The 14635-nt window shown below is 44.5% G+C and overlaps 1 protein-coding gene across 1 annotated transcript in view; it reads right to left on the reverse strand.

Moving 5' to 3' along the window:
* Positions 1–11156: 11156 nt before the first annotated feature.
* Positions 11157–14635, reverse strand: part of frem1a (Fras1 related extracellular matrix 1a) — a 28514-nt gene continuing 25035 nt past the window's right edge. Inside the window, exons 24-32 of the mRNA XM_046319227.1 lie at positions 14176–14440; positions 13530–13947; positions 13147–13348; positions 12776–12920; positions 12329–12458; positions 12047–12119; positions 11810–11959; positions 11349–11574; positions 11157–11204 (exon numbers count right to left, since the gene is read on the reverse strand). Coding sequence (XP_046175183.1) covers positions 11444–11574; positions 11810–11959; positions 12047–12119; positions 12329–12458; positions 12776–12920; positions 13147–13348; positions 13530–13947; positions 14176–14440 — 1514 coding nt within the window. The 3' untranslated portion in view covers positions 11157–11204; positions 11349–11443. The remainder of the gene's footprint in view (positions 11205–11348; positions 11575–11809; positions 11960–12046; positions 12120–12328; positions 12459–12775; positions 12921–13146; positions 13349–13529; positions 13948–14175; positions 14441–14635) is intronic.

Consider the following 14635-nt stretch of genomic DNA (forward strand, 5'->3'; position numbering starts at 1 on the left):
GCCTGGCCACTCTACCATAAAGAACTGTTGGTGGAGTGCTGCAGAAATGGGTGTCCTTCTGGAAGGTTCTCCGATCTCCACAGAGGAACTCTGGAGCTCTGTCAGAGTGAGCATCTGGTTCTTGATCACCTCCCTGACCAAGGCCCTTTTTCCCCGATTTCTCAGTTTAGACATGTGGCCAGCTCTAGGAAGAGTCTTTGTGGTTCCAAACTTCATCCATTTAAGAATGATGGAGGCCACTGTGTTCTTGGTGACCTTCAACACTGCAAAAATGTTTTGGTACCCTACGGTCAATTCCTTCGATCTCATGGCTTGGTTTTTGCACTGACATGCAGTGTCAACTGTGGGACCTTATATAGACAGGTCTGTGCCTTTCCAAATCATGTCCAATCAATTGAATGTACCACAAGTGGACTCCAATCAAGTTGTAGATACATCTCAAGGATGGTCAATGGAAACAAGATGCACCGGAGCTCAATTTGAGTCTTCTTCTGTAAATAGGTTTAGATTTGTTTAAACTATTCTTTACATTTGTAAAAATGATTTTTTTAAATTGTTTTCGCTTTGTCATTATGGGGTATTGTGTGTAGATTGATGAGACAAACAAATAATTGAATACATTTTAGAATAAGGCTGTAACATAACAAAATGTGGAAAAGGGAAGGGGGTTCTGAATACTTTCTGAATGCACTGCATACAAAAGTGTGTGGACATCCCTTCAAATGAGTGGATTCGGCTATTTCAGCTATACCGGTCACTGACAGGTGTATAGAATTTAGCACACAGATATGCAATTTCTATAGACAAACATTGGTAGTAGAATGGCCTTACTGAAGAGCTCAGCCACCTTTCCAACAAGTCCAACAAATTTCTGCTCTGCTATGAATCACACTTCACCATCTGGTAGTCCGATGAACGAATCTGGGTGTGGGTGATGCCAGGAGAACGCTACCTCCCCGAACGCATAGCTCCAAATGCAATGTTTGGTGGAGGAGGAAGAAGGATCTGGGTTGCTTTTCATGGTTTGGGCTCGGCCCCCTAGTTTCAGTGAAGGGAAATCTTAATGCTACAGCATACAATGACATTTTAGATGATTCTGTGCTTCCAACTTTGTGGAAACAGTTTGGGGAAGGACTTTTCCTGTTTTCAGTATGCCCCCGTGCGTGCACAAAGCGAGGTGTATATATAGAAATGGTTTGTCAAGAACGGTGTGGAAGAACTTGACTGGCCTGCACAGAGCCCTGACCACAACCCCATCGGACACCTTTGGGATTAATTGGAATGTCGACTTCGAGCCAGGCCTAATCGCTCAACATCAGTGCCCGACCTCACTAATGCTCTTGTGGCTGAATGGAAGCAAGTCCCCGCAGCAATGTTCCAACATCTAGTAGAAAGCCTTCTCAGAAGAGTTAAGGCTGTTATAGCAGCAAAGGAGGGACAAACTACATATTAATGCCCATGATTTTGGAATGAGAGGTTCGACAAGCAGGTGTCCACATACTTTTGGTCTTGTAGTGTACATGCCCTATCCAGAGTAGCCTACTCTCCCTTCTCTCACAGCTGGAAATGCTAGCAAATCTTCACCCTCTTCCATGGCTGTTAGCTAGCTACCTATCTACCTTGCTACAAATGCATTTGGAGTTACAATGATAAATAAATAAATCAACATAGCTATCTAGCTGATATGAAGTTAGCAAGCTGTTGATATTTAATTAACGTAGCTAGCTATACAGTATGTAAAGTTAGCTAACTAGCAAACATTAGCAGCTAATTTGATTTAGCATGCATATTACGCTTCTGTAGCAAGCTAGCTAGCTATTGTTTTTGATCATTTTCAAAATATATTTACTTACAGTACTTGAATAGGTTCTCCCATTGCCTCAATTTTCAGGGTCCTTAGAAAAACTAAATAATGGGAAATCTTTGAAGTTTCCGGCAGCAGCTAAACGCAGCCAGCCATGTGAACAATTGGAGGACAAACAACAGACTTGCTGTGTTCGAATACTCATACTAACTGAACCATTTGTGATGTGAATTGAGTATATAGCATTGTAATGACCTGGCTAGATCATAATTGTCCAGACATAGGATTGAGTATACGATTCATGGTTTATTCCCAACTCCCACACAGGCTACTGTTTGGCCATAGCCCACGCCAAATAAATGAAAGGTACCAGTATAAAACAACCGTGACCTTCTCTTGTGAAGACCAAGCGTAAGAGAGAGAACAATGGCTAAAACATGGTCTTAAAACTTGCAATGCCCCCCCCCACCACTCCACCAACTACCAGGATGCCCGGCATCAGAACATTCCAGGCATTCCCGTGATTGGCAGATAGCATGTTGATTGGCATGTCGAACCCCACCTACACTGGGTACTGGTAAATACAACACAACCAACTAACAGCATAACACACAGCTGGTTGTGCGGGTCGCTACATAGCCCCCCCACCACAAAGTCCCTAATCCCCGAGGGAACAAACAAAGTCTCTGAAGGTCTCCTTTGCCTGCGTGGCCGTTATGGTCACAGAGTGTCCAGATGTGAAACAGGGGGCTCAGTCCGTAGTAGGTGGCTGCCCTTCTGGGGCCCAGGTGATGAAGGCAGGGACACGGGGGACAAGGATGAGGGAATGGGGAATACAGTCTGTGGCTCTGGGAACCACACGGTGACACAGGGAGGGAGACTGGGGGAGTGGACTGTCTGGAGCCATGAGAATGTCATTGCCAGAGAGGGGAATTGTGGGGGTCCCTGTGGTTTTGGGAGAAGATGCCCCTCTGTATAAGCTAACCTGTCCCGGTGCAGTGCAACCTTTCTCCCCCTGGGGCAATTTGTTAGTTATGCTGTCTTTGTTAGTTATGCTGTCTTTACAAACCACATAGCCTATAGTTAAAAGTGGCAAGTTTGATGCATAAGTAGTCAACTAACGTTAGGTAGCTAGCTAACATACCGGTACATACTGCTGTAATGATATGCTATCTAAATACGCAACGTTTATTGACTTGATTATTCCTGTCATTCTTAGCTTAGCTAAATGGTGTAGTCATTGTGTGTTCTTAATGGACATTCGCATGCTTTCGTGAATTCGCTCTGGCTATCTACTCCGATTTCAGAGCACTTGTCTGGGTGTACCAGAGCCAGAATAATGAGTTTAAGAGCGCTCAACACCTGTTGAATATGGCCGGTGTCAGTAAACAAAAAAAAAAAAGCTTAATTAAATTGTTGTCAGCAGCACAGTTACAGTCACCAATGATCTGGATAACATGTAAACAGCCTAACCAGCTCTGCTAGGGCGAGTAAAATGGTCAGAGTGGTCTGATTTGTGTCTGGAAGGAGCTAGAAAGCTAGCCAACGTTAGCTTGGGTACTTGAATTTACGAGCACACTCTGGCACTCCACATTGAATTTAAGAACACACCCGAAGTCGTAAGATGTCTAACTAGCTAACTAGCTACACTAGCTAGCATCAACTTCCGGTAGACAGGCGAAGAGCTAGTACGCTCAACTGAAAGCATACTGTTTGTTTACAGTATACTAAAATGAACTAATAGCATATAGCATGTAGTATATACTCATTAAGTATGTAGTATACAGTATGTTAGTATGGGACTTCGAACAGAGCTACTGAGTTTAGTCTTCTAATATGGCGCTTGGTGCAGTTGCTAGATGATTTGGGACAACTGCAAGCCCTCTATACATCTATTTAAAACAAGTAATGATACATCTTTATCTTGTGGCATTAAACATTAAGACATGAACTGTAATAATAAAAAGTAATACACAGCACATGACCTTGAGTTCTGATGCGGTTTTAAATGGATGGTAGACAACAACATACCTTGTATAAATGGATATTCATGTGATAAGATGAATCTATTGAGTAAGGTAAGAAATGATGTCATACATTAGCAATCGAGCTATACAGGTGACTGGCCTATAGTCTTTCAATGCAAAAATATACTAGCTTGTTTGGACTTTTCTGAGATTCTGAGCAGTGGTTGGTCAGATCAGAAAAACACCTGCCCAACACTATTTATAATTGAAGATGTTGTCATCCATATTGTGAGTTCAGAAAGAAAACAAAAACAAATGTTAACTTGTCTCACTCACTACCTCACTACTTCGGTTTATGGCATGGACACCATCATCTTTGGTGCTCTGCATTTAGGTGCATGTGGAAATGATAGTAAAAAAATCATGACATTTTTGGCATGAGGTTAGCAGTGTGTTAGCAGTTCAAAATCACATTTTAATAATAACTAGTGACGATCCAACGTCATTAGCTACCCTTCTACCCACTTCAGCTGTACAGAGAAGGAAATTGGTATGTGTGACTATTGTTTTGTTTTTTTTGCAATTATTTGTTATCTTGGCCATATGTTTTTAAAGTAAAATGACTGCATTTGAGGTCGAGGGCTGTGACGGCATAACTAGCTAGCCAGTAACGTTGATTGCTCTTCAAAACTTACGTGATAGCCAGGCTATAGTTACTATATAAACTCACCCCACTCACCCCATTCCGTACAAATGTGTGCAACCGCAACATTCAAACGAGGCTACAAAGAACACTAATGGGACTGTAGCCACTGTGTTGACGGCGATATCGGGGGGTGTGAACTAGGTTTCTATTCAAGCGTTGATCGACATGGTAATGGCTCTATAGTATTGGGGAAAAGTTGAAAAAACTGACCCTCTGTTACATCTTGACGTGTCATGTTGTAACGTACAGCACGCATAAAGCAACTATTTCTGTCTTACAATCTCTCTCCACCAGGTGTAGCACTTCTTTCATCCTTTAAAAACAAGAAATTGACAGTGACGGGGGTAAGGGGGGATACCTAGTCATTCTTTTCGTCATCATTGCATGCGATCATCATTCTCAAAGCCTCTGTTTACTTCTAAGATCGCCTTATATGGCGATAAGGTGATAAATTGGACAGATTGAGTGAAAAAAAGCTATTTTCCCCACACATCTCTCCTTCTCACTATCAAGCATTAGTTTCGCTTCCCCACCCGCCATTTTTAAAAAGACCCGACGGGGCTCATTGCCTGCTTGAATTATGCAGAAACGGGCAGCGTTTAGGTCATGTAATTGATTCTGTTAGAAAGGCGAGAAAATGTTCTTTACAATGGTATTGACATTATAGTTGATCTGGAAGTATTACATTTTTGGGGTGCTAAAATAAGGGCAATTCTATGGACCAAAGCGATGTACGAGTTTACGTGAGTTTACGTTAACGTTAGTTGCTAGGGAGCTAGCTAGAAAGCCCTAAATATCTCTCTATTCTCATGTTTTAATGACACAAAGAAAGCCTGATGTTGTTAGCTGTGTCTGGTCAGGAAGACTCAGTTCCAGCCAGGTCCTAACATTAATTGGCTAGGCTAGTATTATATTACCTTGCAACAAGTAACAGGCCAAACATCCCCCCTGTAAGGTGGAATCACATCATTACATTTTCCCATTCTAATAGAATCTCATTCTATTTGTATGGGCTAACCCCTGTATAATTATTGGGATAAAATTTAGCTAACATTAGATTTACCATTTATACGAACATTTATGAACATTTCGATAACATTACACAGTGACTAGAGAAAATATCAAACATCAGTAGAAAATGCAGAATGGGATAGTTGTTGGATAACTATATAGGCTGTACTTGGAAAGCTTTGAGAGTACATTGGGGGACAGCGCTTTCCTCATCATGACTGTCATGCCACCTCTTCATGCACTTGTCATTCAATTCCATTTTCTCTGAAAGGCCCTATGTGGTGCGAAGATGCACTTTTTTTTATCAGAGTTCCACTTTGACACAGAGAAAGATGGGACACATAACCTTGGCTTCCCATGCCAGCGGTGCAGCGGCTATTAAATCACAAACACTGTTTGACTTCTGATTACACATTTATAGAGGCTGATGTTCGGATGTACCGATCCTGTGCAGGTGTTGTTACACATGGTCTGCCACTGCAAGGATGATTTGCTGTCCGCCTGTCTCCCTGTAGCGCTGTCTTAGGCGTCTCACAGTACGGGCATTGCAATTTATTGCCCTGGCCACATCTGCAGTCCTCATGCCTCCTTGCAGCATGCCTAAGGCACGTTCACGCAGATGATCAGGGACCCTGGGCATCTTTCTTTTGGTGTTTTTCAGAGTCAGTAGAAAGGCCTGGGAAACAGTGTTTAAACCCTTTACAATGAACATCTGTGAAGTTAGTTGGATTTTTACGAATTATCGTTGAAAGACAGGGTCCTGAAAAAGTTTAAGTTGCAAAGTTGCAAAGTCCATTTATTAGATTTGAACAAGCAACCATTTGCGTTATACGCCTACCAATCTACTCCAACCAACCACATTTATTTCCCCTTTGCCTTAAGTAACCTTCTGTCTTATGTATCTAATACTAATTTGTGTGTCCGCCGGATTTACTTTACTATGTTACATCTAGTCTATGAGAACAAGCTGAGAACAAGCCACCGTGTGTTATGTGGATGCCCACTGTTACCTGCCTGTCACCCTTCCCTCTGTTCCCCTCTCGCAGGTCATCAAGGCTGTGCTGGCAGAGAGCTATGAGAGGATCCACCGCAGTAACCTGGTGGGCATGGGGGTCATCCCTCTGGAGTACCTGGCCGGGGACACGGCAGACACCCTGGGCCTGACGGGCCGAGTGCATTTACACCGTGGTCATCCTAGAGCCACTCACACCCAGGGTGATTGTTGACATTAAGGTACGACCGGTGATTACATAGGGTGGGAATTGGGAAATTCTCAGTGGAAATGGAAAATTGGACACCTAGTCAGTTGGACAACTGAATGCCTTCAACTGAAATGTGTCTTCCGCATTCAACCACAACGGAGGCACCATCAGGACCTACAAGGAGCGCACCATCGGGACCAAGCCGCGCTGAACACGCACATCCTCCATGGGGACGGAGAGACAGAAAGCCCTGACTCGCCCTCTGTTGGTTTGAGTTTACCATTTGGTTTTCATCATGTTGTCTCCATTGGTTTTAGTGCATTAACCCGTAGATGTTTAGCTATAGGACTTCTTTGATTATGTAGTGCTGAGTGCTTATTACTGTTGGTGAGTAGGGTTGCAAAATTCCACATCCAGTTCATTCCCAGTTGTTCCTGGTCCTCCTGGTTAGTAGATTCAGGAGGGAATGAGCAGGAAATGCAGGAATTCTCCAACCGGGATGTTTTGGGAAAGTTGATGAAGGCCGAAATGTTTGTCTTTTAACCTTGCTTAAAAAAAAATCATTGTTAATGGTGAGCGAATGTTGCACATTTTTTCTTTCATATTTTGGGAAAGTTACCAGAATTGTTCAACCCTAATGGTGAGTTTGGCTACCCTAGTACTAGTGTAACAGGGGGCGAGTTAATCAAATCAATCTATCAAATTAATATAAGTAAACCTCATTACGTTTCTGACCTGAAGCCACATTTAATATTTTCTTGAAGCACTAATGGTTTTATGGACCAAATTGTTTCTGTCTATCAAATTGGAATGAAGGCCTACTTTGAGATTCGCACTTGTTTGTGACCTCGTCACTCTGATATGGATAAAATGTGTATTTTCTCTGCTACATGGCCATAGCAGGGCTAGTGGCTACCTCCTAATAGTCTTGGTGCTGTCCCCTTCCCGTTCTCCTTTCCATAACTGGAGAGGCCAGGGGGATTTCCTGGTACATATCCAGGCAGAACTGAGCGATATTAGGCAGAACTGAGCGATTTCCGCTAGATGGGCCAGCTGCAAAGTCAAAATTGCCTATATTGTAACATTTATGAAAGAAAAACATTACTTAACATTACCTGAAAGAAAAACATTACCTTCTTAATTTCAAGATTAGGGTTAGCAGTGTGGTTAGGCTTAAAATAAAATGTTATGACTTGTGGCTGTGCCAGCTAGTGACCAGTGCAGAGCTACCTCCAGATCAAGATTCATGATGAAAAATGCAAACCTGTATTGTCAAATTGTTGAACTTCTACTTTACTCAAATGCAGCATTGTTGTGTCGAAATAATTGAGCATTATTAGCATACTATTATTAGCCTATTCTTGAAAAATAACTAATAAAGCAGTAAAATAAATATTAACCTGATAGATTTCTGGAATAATATATGTTTATAAAATAATTGCATACAAATCATTACATTTTAAATGGAATGTGAAATTAAAATAAATTCTGTACAGTAATTGGCTAAAATGTTGCAACTGTCACAATGTAATTTGAGAAAGCAACTGAGTGATCCCACAACTGCAGACGAAGCTGTCTCGAAGGCAGCTGATGCCTTTCTGTATTTGTGTATTTGAGTTTCTGTGGCATAATTTCTGTGGCATAATGTGAACTGTAGAGTTGGCACCCTATACACTCAGTGGCCAGTATTAATTGTGCCCATCTAGTACTGGGTCGGATGTCCCTTTGCATCCAGAACGGCCCAAATTATTTGGGAGCTGGAAACGTTGCTCAATACGTTGCTCCTCACGCCAGGAAAACATTCCTGACACCATTACAGCACCACCACCAGCCTGTACCGTTGACACCAGGATGGGGTCATGGACGCCAAAATCCTGACTATGCCATCAGCATGACACAGGCAATGTTTTTCCACTCAATGTTTTTCCGTTATCTGCCAGTTTGTGGCATGCCTGTTAGCTTGCACAATTCTTGCCATTCTCCTTCGATGAGCTGTTTTCTGAGATACTGGAACTAAACATACCACACTCAAAGTTGCTTAGGTCACTAGTTTCCCCCCACTCGAACGTTCAATCTAACTGTGACCGACTGCCTCGATGCCTGTCTGCCTGCTCTATATAGAAAGCCACGGCCACGTGACTCACTGTCTGTAGGCGCAAAGCATTTTAGTGAACAGGATGGCATACCTAATAAACTGGCCATTGAGTGTAGGGTCAGTGATGAGAGTAACCTGAATCTTACGTTGTTATTCATAAAATATTACATTTTGTTGATGCAGAAATACTATAGTCCACAAACGCAGTTATGACTGATTTCAGACAAGACAGTGTCACTACCATCAAGGACCGTACATTTGAATACAACCTTGAGACGGTGAAATCAAATAATACTTGAAATGTGCACGTTGAGAGGTATGCGTTACTCACAATACAATTTGTTATACACAGATATGAAATATTACACAGATGACCAGTGCAGCAGTTACAGCACTCAACAATAATCATAGTAATAAGTATAGCTGTTACACACGTGACCAGTACTGTACATGTTAAAGCTACTCAACATTAAGAATGGGTAAGGAATCCAATGTCATTGGAGTGAACGATCCCTTTAAACTACAATAGCTGGGAAAAGCGTGCGCTTCAGCGGTGCATGTGTGACATGTTTGCGACTGGTGTGTTTGATGCAGTACTTCCGTTTCATTCAAGCTGACCTCTTCATCCATCTCTGTAGTACCGTAGTAAATCTCCTTTGGGTGATTGGTTGATGTTACCTGTATGAATGCAACTTGTCTTGAGGGTCAGCTCCACTCCTGTTGGAACAGCAGTGAAAAGAAAATAGTTCCGATTCGTAGCATCACTCCAACGTAGGGATCCCCCTCGGCTCACGTCTTGATGTAACACACGTAAAGATGTCCCCTGCCCGTCTTACAGTCTCTGATCTGCCACTTGGCCCTCCTCCACACCAGAACACACCTCCTGGTCCCCTTCCTCTTGCCTCTGGCCGGGCTCTTCCTCCAGTTGGTGTAGGTGATGGGTTCTCCACCCACCCACTCCCAGCGTCCTCGGCTCTCCCTGTCGTTTAGACCTGAGAGATGGAGAGAGGACAGTGAGTGAGGTAGATGCATGCACACACGTTGAGCCACTTTTCGTCTAATGGAAATAGGACAGGGTACTTTTTACCTATCCAGAATGGCTTCCTTCCACTGAAGTCCCACAGCCAGTCCATGTCAGCCTTGGAAAAAACGCTCACCAGATTGGCTTGGTGACTGGAACCACAGGAGAAATAAGAAATTATAGTTTACTCCAACACAAAGGCACATTCTCGCAAAATAGGTCACATGTTTCTTGTTCCCCTCCTCACCTCTCCCTGCATGCTCTGATGGCGGTGCTCCACGACGACTTGCGCTCGGTGCTCAGGAAGTAGCAGTTGCCGCTGTGATAGGTCCAGCCCTTACGACAATTCTGAGCACTGACCATCTGTGTCGGGAGAGGATGAAAATGGATGGCCAATGAGGTGAGAGTTCATTACTGAAATATGAAATGGCTAACATTAAGGGCTGGTTTCCCAGACACATCAAGCTCAGTCCAAGACAGTGGCCCAGAATGTTGAGCTATGACTTGGTTCGCCCATACTCTATGACCCTGAAATAGTCTAAGTATGATATTCATAACACAATTGGGCAATTGACGAGGGTACATTATTCTGTTTCCGGCACCATCCCGTCCCAGATTGATTACCTCATCAGTGGGAGCCCAGGGCTTCCAGGAGACCCCGTTGCAGCGGAGGAGCCCGCCTGAGCTCTGGTTAAAGTGTAGGAGCCCCATCAGCTCTGGGACACAGGGTTTAGGGCCAGAGCTAGGTGAAGGCTCCTGAGGGCCAATATTATTAGAGTAAGTAACACATTTAGTTCATTTGTTCATCATATTGCAAGTAGTTTATAGGCCAAGAGAGAGAGACTGTAATCTATGCTTTGGATTTGTTTATATAGCCACTGCCACCAATGACTGAATAACCCTCAGTGTCTGTTTATATTGAGGCGATTTCAGTCCTAATTTAGCTGTTACACCATGAGATCCAAACCTCTCCATGTGATTGTCGGTGTTTGTACTAAAGTCGCTGCGATACAGAAACGGTTATGAATCAATGTAATGATGACTCGCCTTATTGGGCTTCTCAGGCATTGTACGTGGGAGCAAGCTGTCACTCTTAGTCTTAGGGACAGGTTTGGGGTTGAGGTTGGGAGCCACTGGTGGTGCTGCGGCTGCATGTTGCTGCCGCCCTCTGCTGGTCACCTGAATATTAGCCTTCCTTCCCTTCCTAGACGGAGACTTGTCATCCTCCAGGCGCACGGACATGATCCCGTGGTACTGCAACCACAGAGAGGCAGTGAGAGAAAGACAGTGATGGCTGTCCCTAGGTTGGATTCGCTGTGTTAGATTAGTGCAAAAGGTCGTAGCCTTTACCGTGAACACAGTGTCTGTTCCATTACGATGGACTGACGATGGTGGAATCTGTGAGAAGATAATACATGATCAAGTTGTACTACATAACTCTTAGGTTCAGCATAGTTTAGAGTGAAGGCTTGGAACAAAGACTGTGGGACAAACCTCAACAGAAGAACAGTCACACCTGTGATTACAGAGTTAAAAACTCACCGTCTCTCTGTTGGCCATGGCTCTGAGTTTCATATGGGGCGTGGCGGGCACAGCAGCGGGCACAGACTGGGGCATGCCATCGCCCCGGGTCCAGGTCATCTGCTGGTCTCCTTGGCAAGGGGTAGTGTCTCCAAATGAATGGAGCCATGCTGGGGGTACGGCCCTGACTGAACCTGCTTCCCCCCCAGACTGGAGCCCATAGGGGCCCGACTGGATCCACACTGTCCTGGAAAAGCACAGAGACTTACATTGAGATGTTGAAACCACGTCAATACTTCATAGAAGGTTGGTGTATTGTCTATCAGTCTTTGGCTTCCTCGGGTCCCTCCAGTTTCAATAACTTGACAAATGTACCTTGACAATGTACAACCTTTTTAGATTAAAATAAAGAAACGGCATTGACTCACAAGACAATAGAAAATGTTTCTATTTGATTTAGTCACTAGTTCCCCAGTGTTCACCTTTCCCAGAGTCCTTGATTTTAACCAGCGCTTTGGAGGTGCTGCCTACAACGGTTCCCTCAGGGGACACCAGTGTCACTTCAAATGTCTCGTCTGCCTCCTCCAGGTGATCTTGGGTCATTTCAATACGCCAGCTCCTTTTGGATACGCCTTCATAGAGAGCACAGGTTTGAGTTACCTATCTCCTAATCTATGATGGTAACTCATATCAACATCCCACTCCAAAGGCACACGTACCAGGATCAAACTGGATTAGGCTGGACGGGCTCAGAGTGAAATCCTTTCCAGCAGTCGCTGTGACCTCTCTCACCTAAGATATTGACAAAAGGGGAATCCGAAAGTGACATTACATTCATGGCACTAAAATGGATTTACAGTGCCATCTATCACTCGATTTACCTCACCGAGACTAACCTGGTTAAATAAAGGTAAAGAATGAATATATGCAATTTAGCAGCATTTCTAGATTACAGGAATTTTTCTAAGAATCATACTGTTTGAAACGGATCGATCAGAAACCTTGATGGTGATGTACGAGGACTCGGCCATGTTGCCTTTCCGTAGGACGTCCAGTGAGACACTGCCCTGGTCCTCACATGCCTGGTACTCAGACACAGCCAGCTCCACACGAGACCACTTCAGCTCCAGCCTGCAGCATGGAACCATGAAGAACACAGCACAGTGAAAACAGTTTCACACACTTACCAAAGAGCCTGCGTTGCCTTTCCAAGTTGATTGAGGGTGATGGTACCTTCTTTCATTACGAGGACACAGTACATATGTTACATACAGAGACCAATACGGTCGTTGGGGACCGTTTATCAAATCTTCATAAGCTGTCATATAAATTGGCCTCGTCGTGTACAGTAGTATGTATGTAACCATTGGTTCTCTCCTCCCCCTGACTGACCACAGTATGTAGAGCATACCGATACTATTTGTGTCTTGTGCGGAGTAGCAGCTCACGTGTGGGAGGGCCCAGTGTTCCCCAGGGGGTCGGACACTCTGAACTCCAGGCTGTCCGACAGGGCTTCTGTCGCTGGGTCTATGATATACACGATAGTCCTTTTGCTCAGGTCCCTCTGAGTGAAATGCTGCTGGATAAAGCTGCCTGCAAGAGCACAGTGTAAGATGGACTGTTTATTGAAGAGCAAACGCAATTAACCTGGGGTCTATGGGCTATCGTAATGGTCTTTTTTTTGAAGGAGCACTGATGGCCTAATTAAATGCATTTGGATTAATTATGCGTAAAATAAAGAATATTTTCTGTATTTTTAGTGGACAAAAGGATAAAACTGAGGGAATGGGGCCAGACGCCCCTGCATATAAGACTTCACCTTTAATCGTATTCTCCAGGTAGCCAAAGTATGGTGGTCTGTGGATGTGGAAGGTGAGGTCTTCGTCCTTGGTGTTGCCGTCCTGCGCTCTCAGCTCCCGGTACGAGAGGTAGATCCCATAGCGACCGTCAGACAGGACTTCAGCCTTCCACAGAGACTGCAGCTGCACAACCTCAGGAGCCGAGCTGTCCAAAGGCTCAATCTGGAATACAGGGTCTTGTTCATTAGGCACCATCAAAGGTGTCCATCAAAACATTGCACAACTAATTATTTTGATTCCACTACTATTGAATAAGTTGCTGTGCTGATCTACTGTATACCTGAAACGGCCCCTCAATCGACATATCTGGGCATAGGTGTGTATGCAGATAAGTGTGTCCTACCTGAATGGTAAAGATAACAGGCTCCATCTGTACCCTCCCCTCCAGCAGGAAACTTCTGTTGGTAGTGTCTGAGGCCGTGAAGGCAAAGTGGTCGATCTGCGACGGGCCGCCCCCGTGCCTGTAAGTCACCTCCAGCTCCTGCAGGTCCCACTGGGTGAAGTTACCCCCGGCAGCGAGCGGGACACCGCCACGAAGCAGTGTGCCGTACTGCGGAGGCTGGGCCAGGAAGAAGTGCAGGTCACTGGGTGGGGTGTCGGGGTCGGACAAGGCGAGGGCGTCAGGGGTCACCGCCATGGAGGAGTCCTGAGGGACTCTCAAGCCGCTGTTACAGGTCAGTGATGGCAGCACGCGGTCGGTGGTCTCAACGTAAATCTCCAGGGTGCCGTTACGGGTGGCCTTGCCATTGCTGACGACAAACCTAACAAAGACATACAGGAGCATGGCAGGTTCTTAGGGGAAGGTACTTCATCTCATACAATGTATCACACTTATAGATGTGGGTCAGATTGGGGCCATCTGCTATCTGTTATGATAACTACAGTCTACAAACCAGCATCGTTTGCAGCATGTTCCAACCACTATTATGTGGAATTATGTTAAGATTATCAGCCGCGTCATTTTATACATTTAGAAGGGTTGCCATTACTGTAGTGTCTCCAACGACGCGGTGGCTCTGTTGTCGTGGACGTAGCCCACCAGGTTGGCAGCGATGTCCATCTGGCTGAAGGTGCTGATGGCCACCCCAGGGTGTTTGATGTACTCCATGTGGCCGTTGCCGGGGGGGACTGTAACGATGTAGAACAGCTCCTCGGGTTTGTCTGTACCGTCCGTCGCCAGCAGGACGTCTGTGGTCAGAACCACGCGCTCACCGCGGCTGGTCTTCACCGGCTTCACAAAAATGGCAATGTCTCCTGGGAATTGATCGAGAAAGTGAAGTCTTAAAATGAAAGTTTGCACAAATTTCTTTACACAACATAGACTTATAAACCAGCTTATTTTATTCCTTATTTTAGCCGAGTTTAACATTATTCTAATAACATAAGACAACAGTATTAGTAGCTACCAGCTGATATGATGAGACTTCTCTACTAGCGTTTTTTTTTTAC

The sequence above is a fragment of the Oncorhynchus gorbuscha genome, linkage group LG21 (assembly GCF_021184085.1).
Source record: "Oncorhynchus gorbuscha isolate QuinsamMale2020 ecotype Even-year linkage group LG21, OgorEven_v1.0, whole genome shotgun sequence".
In the NCBI taxonomy this organism is placed as follows: Eukaryota; Metazoa; Chordata; class Actinopteri; order Salmoniformes; family Salmonidae; genus Oncorhynchus; species Oncorhynchus gorbuscha.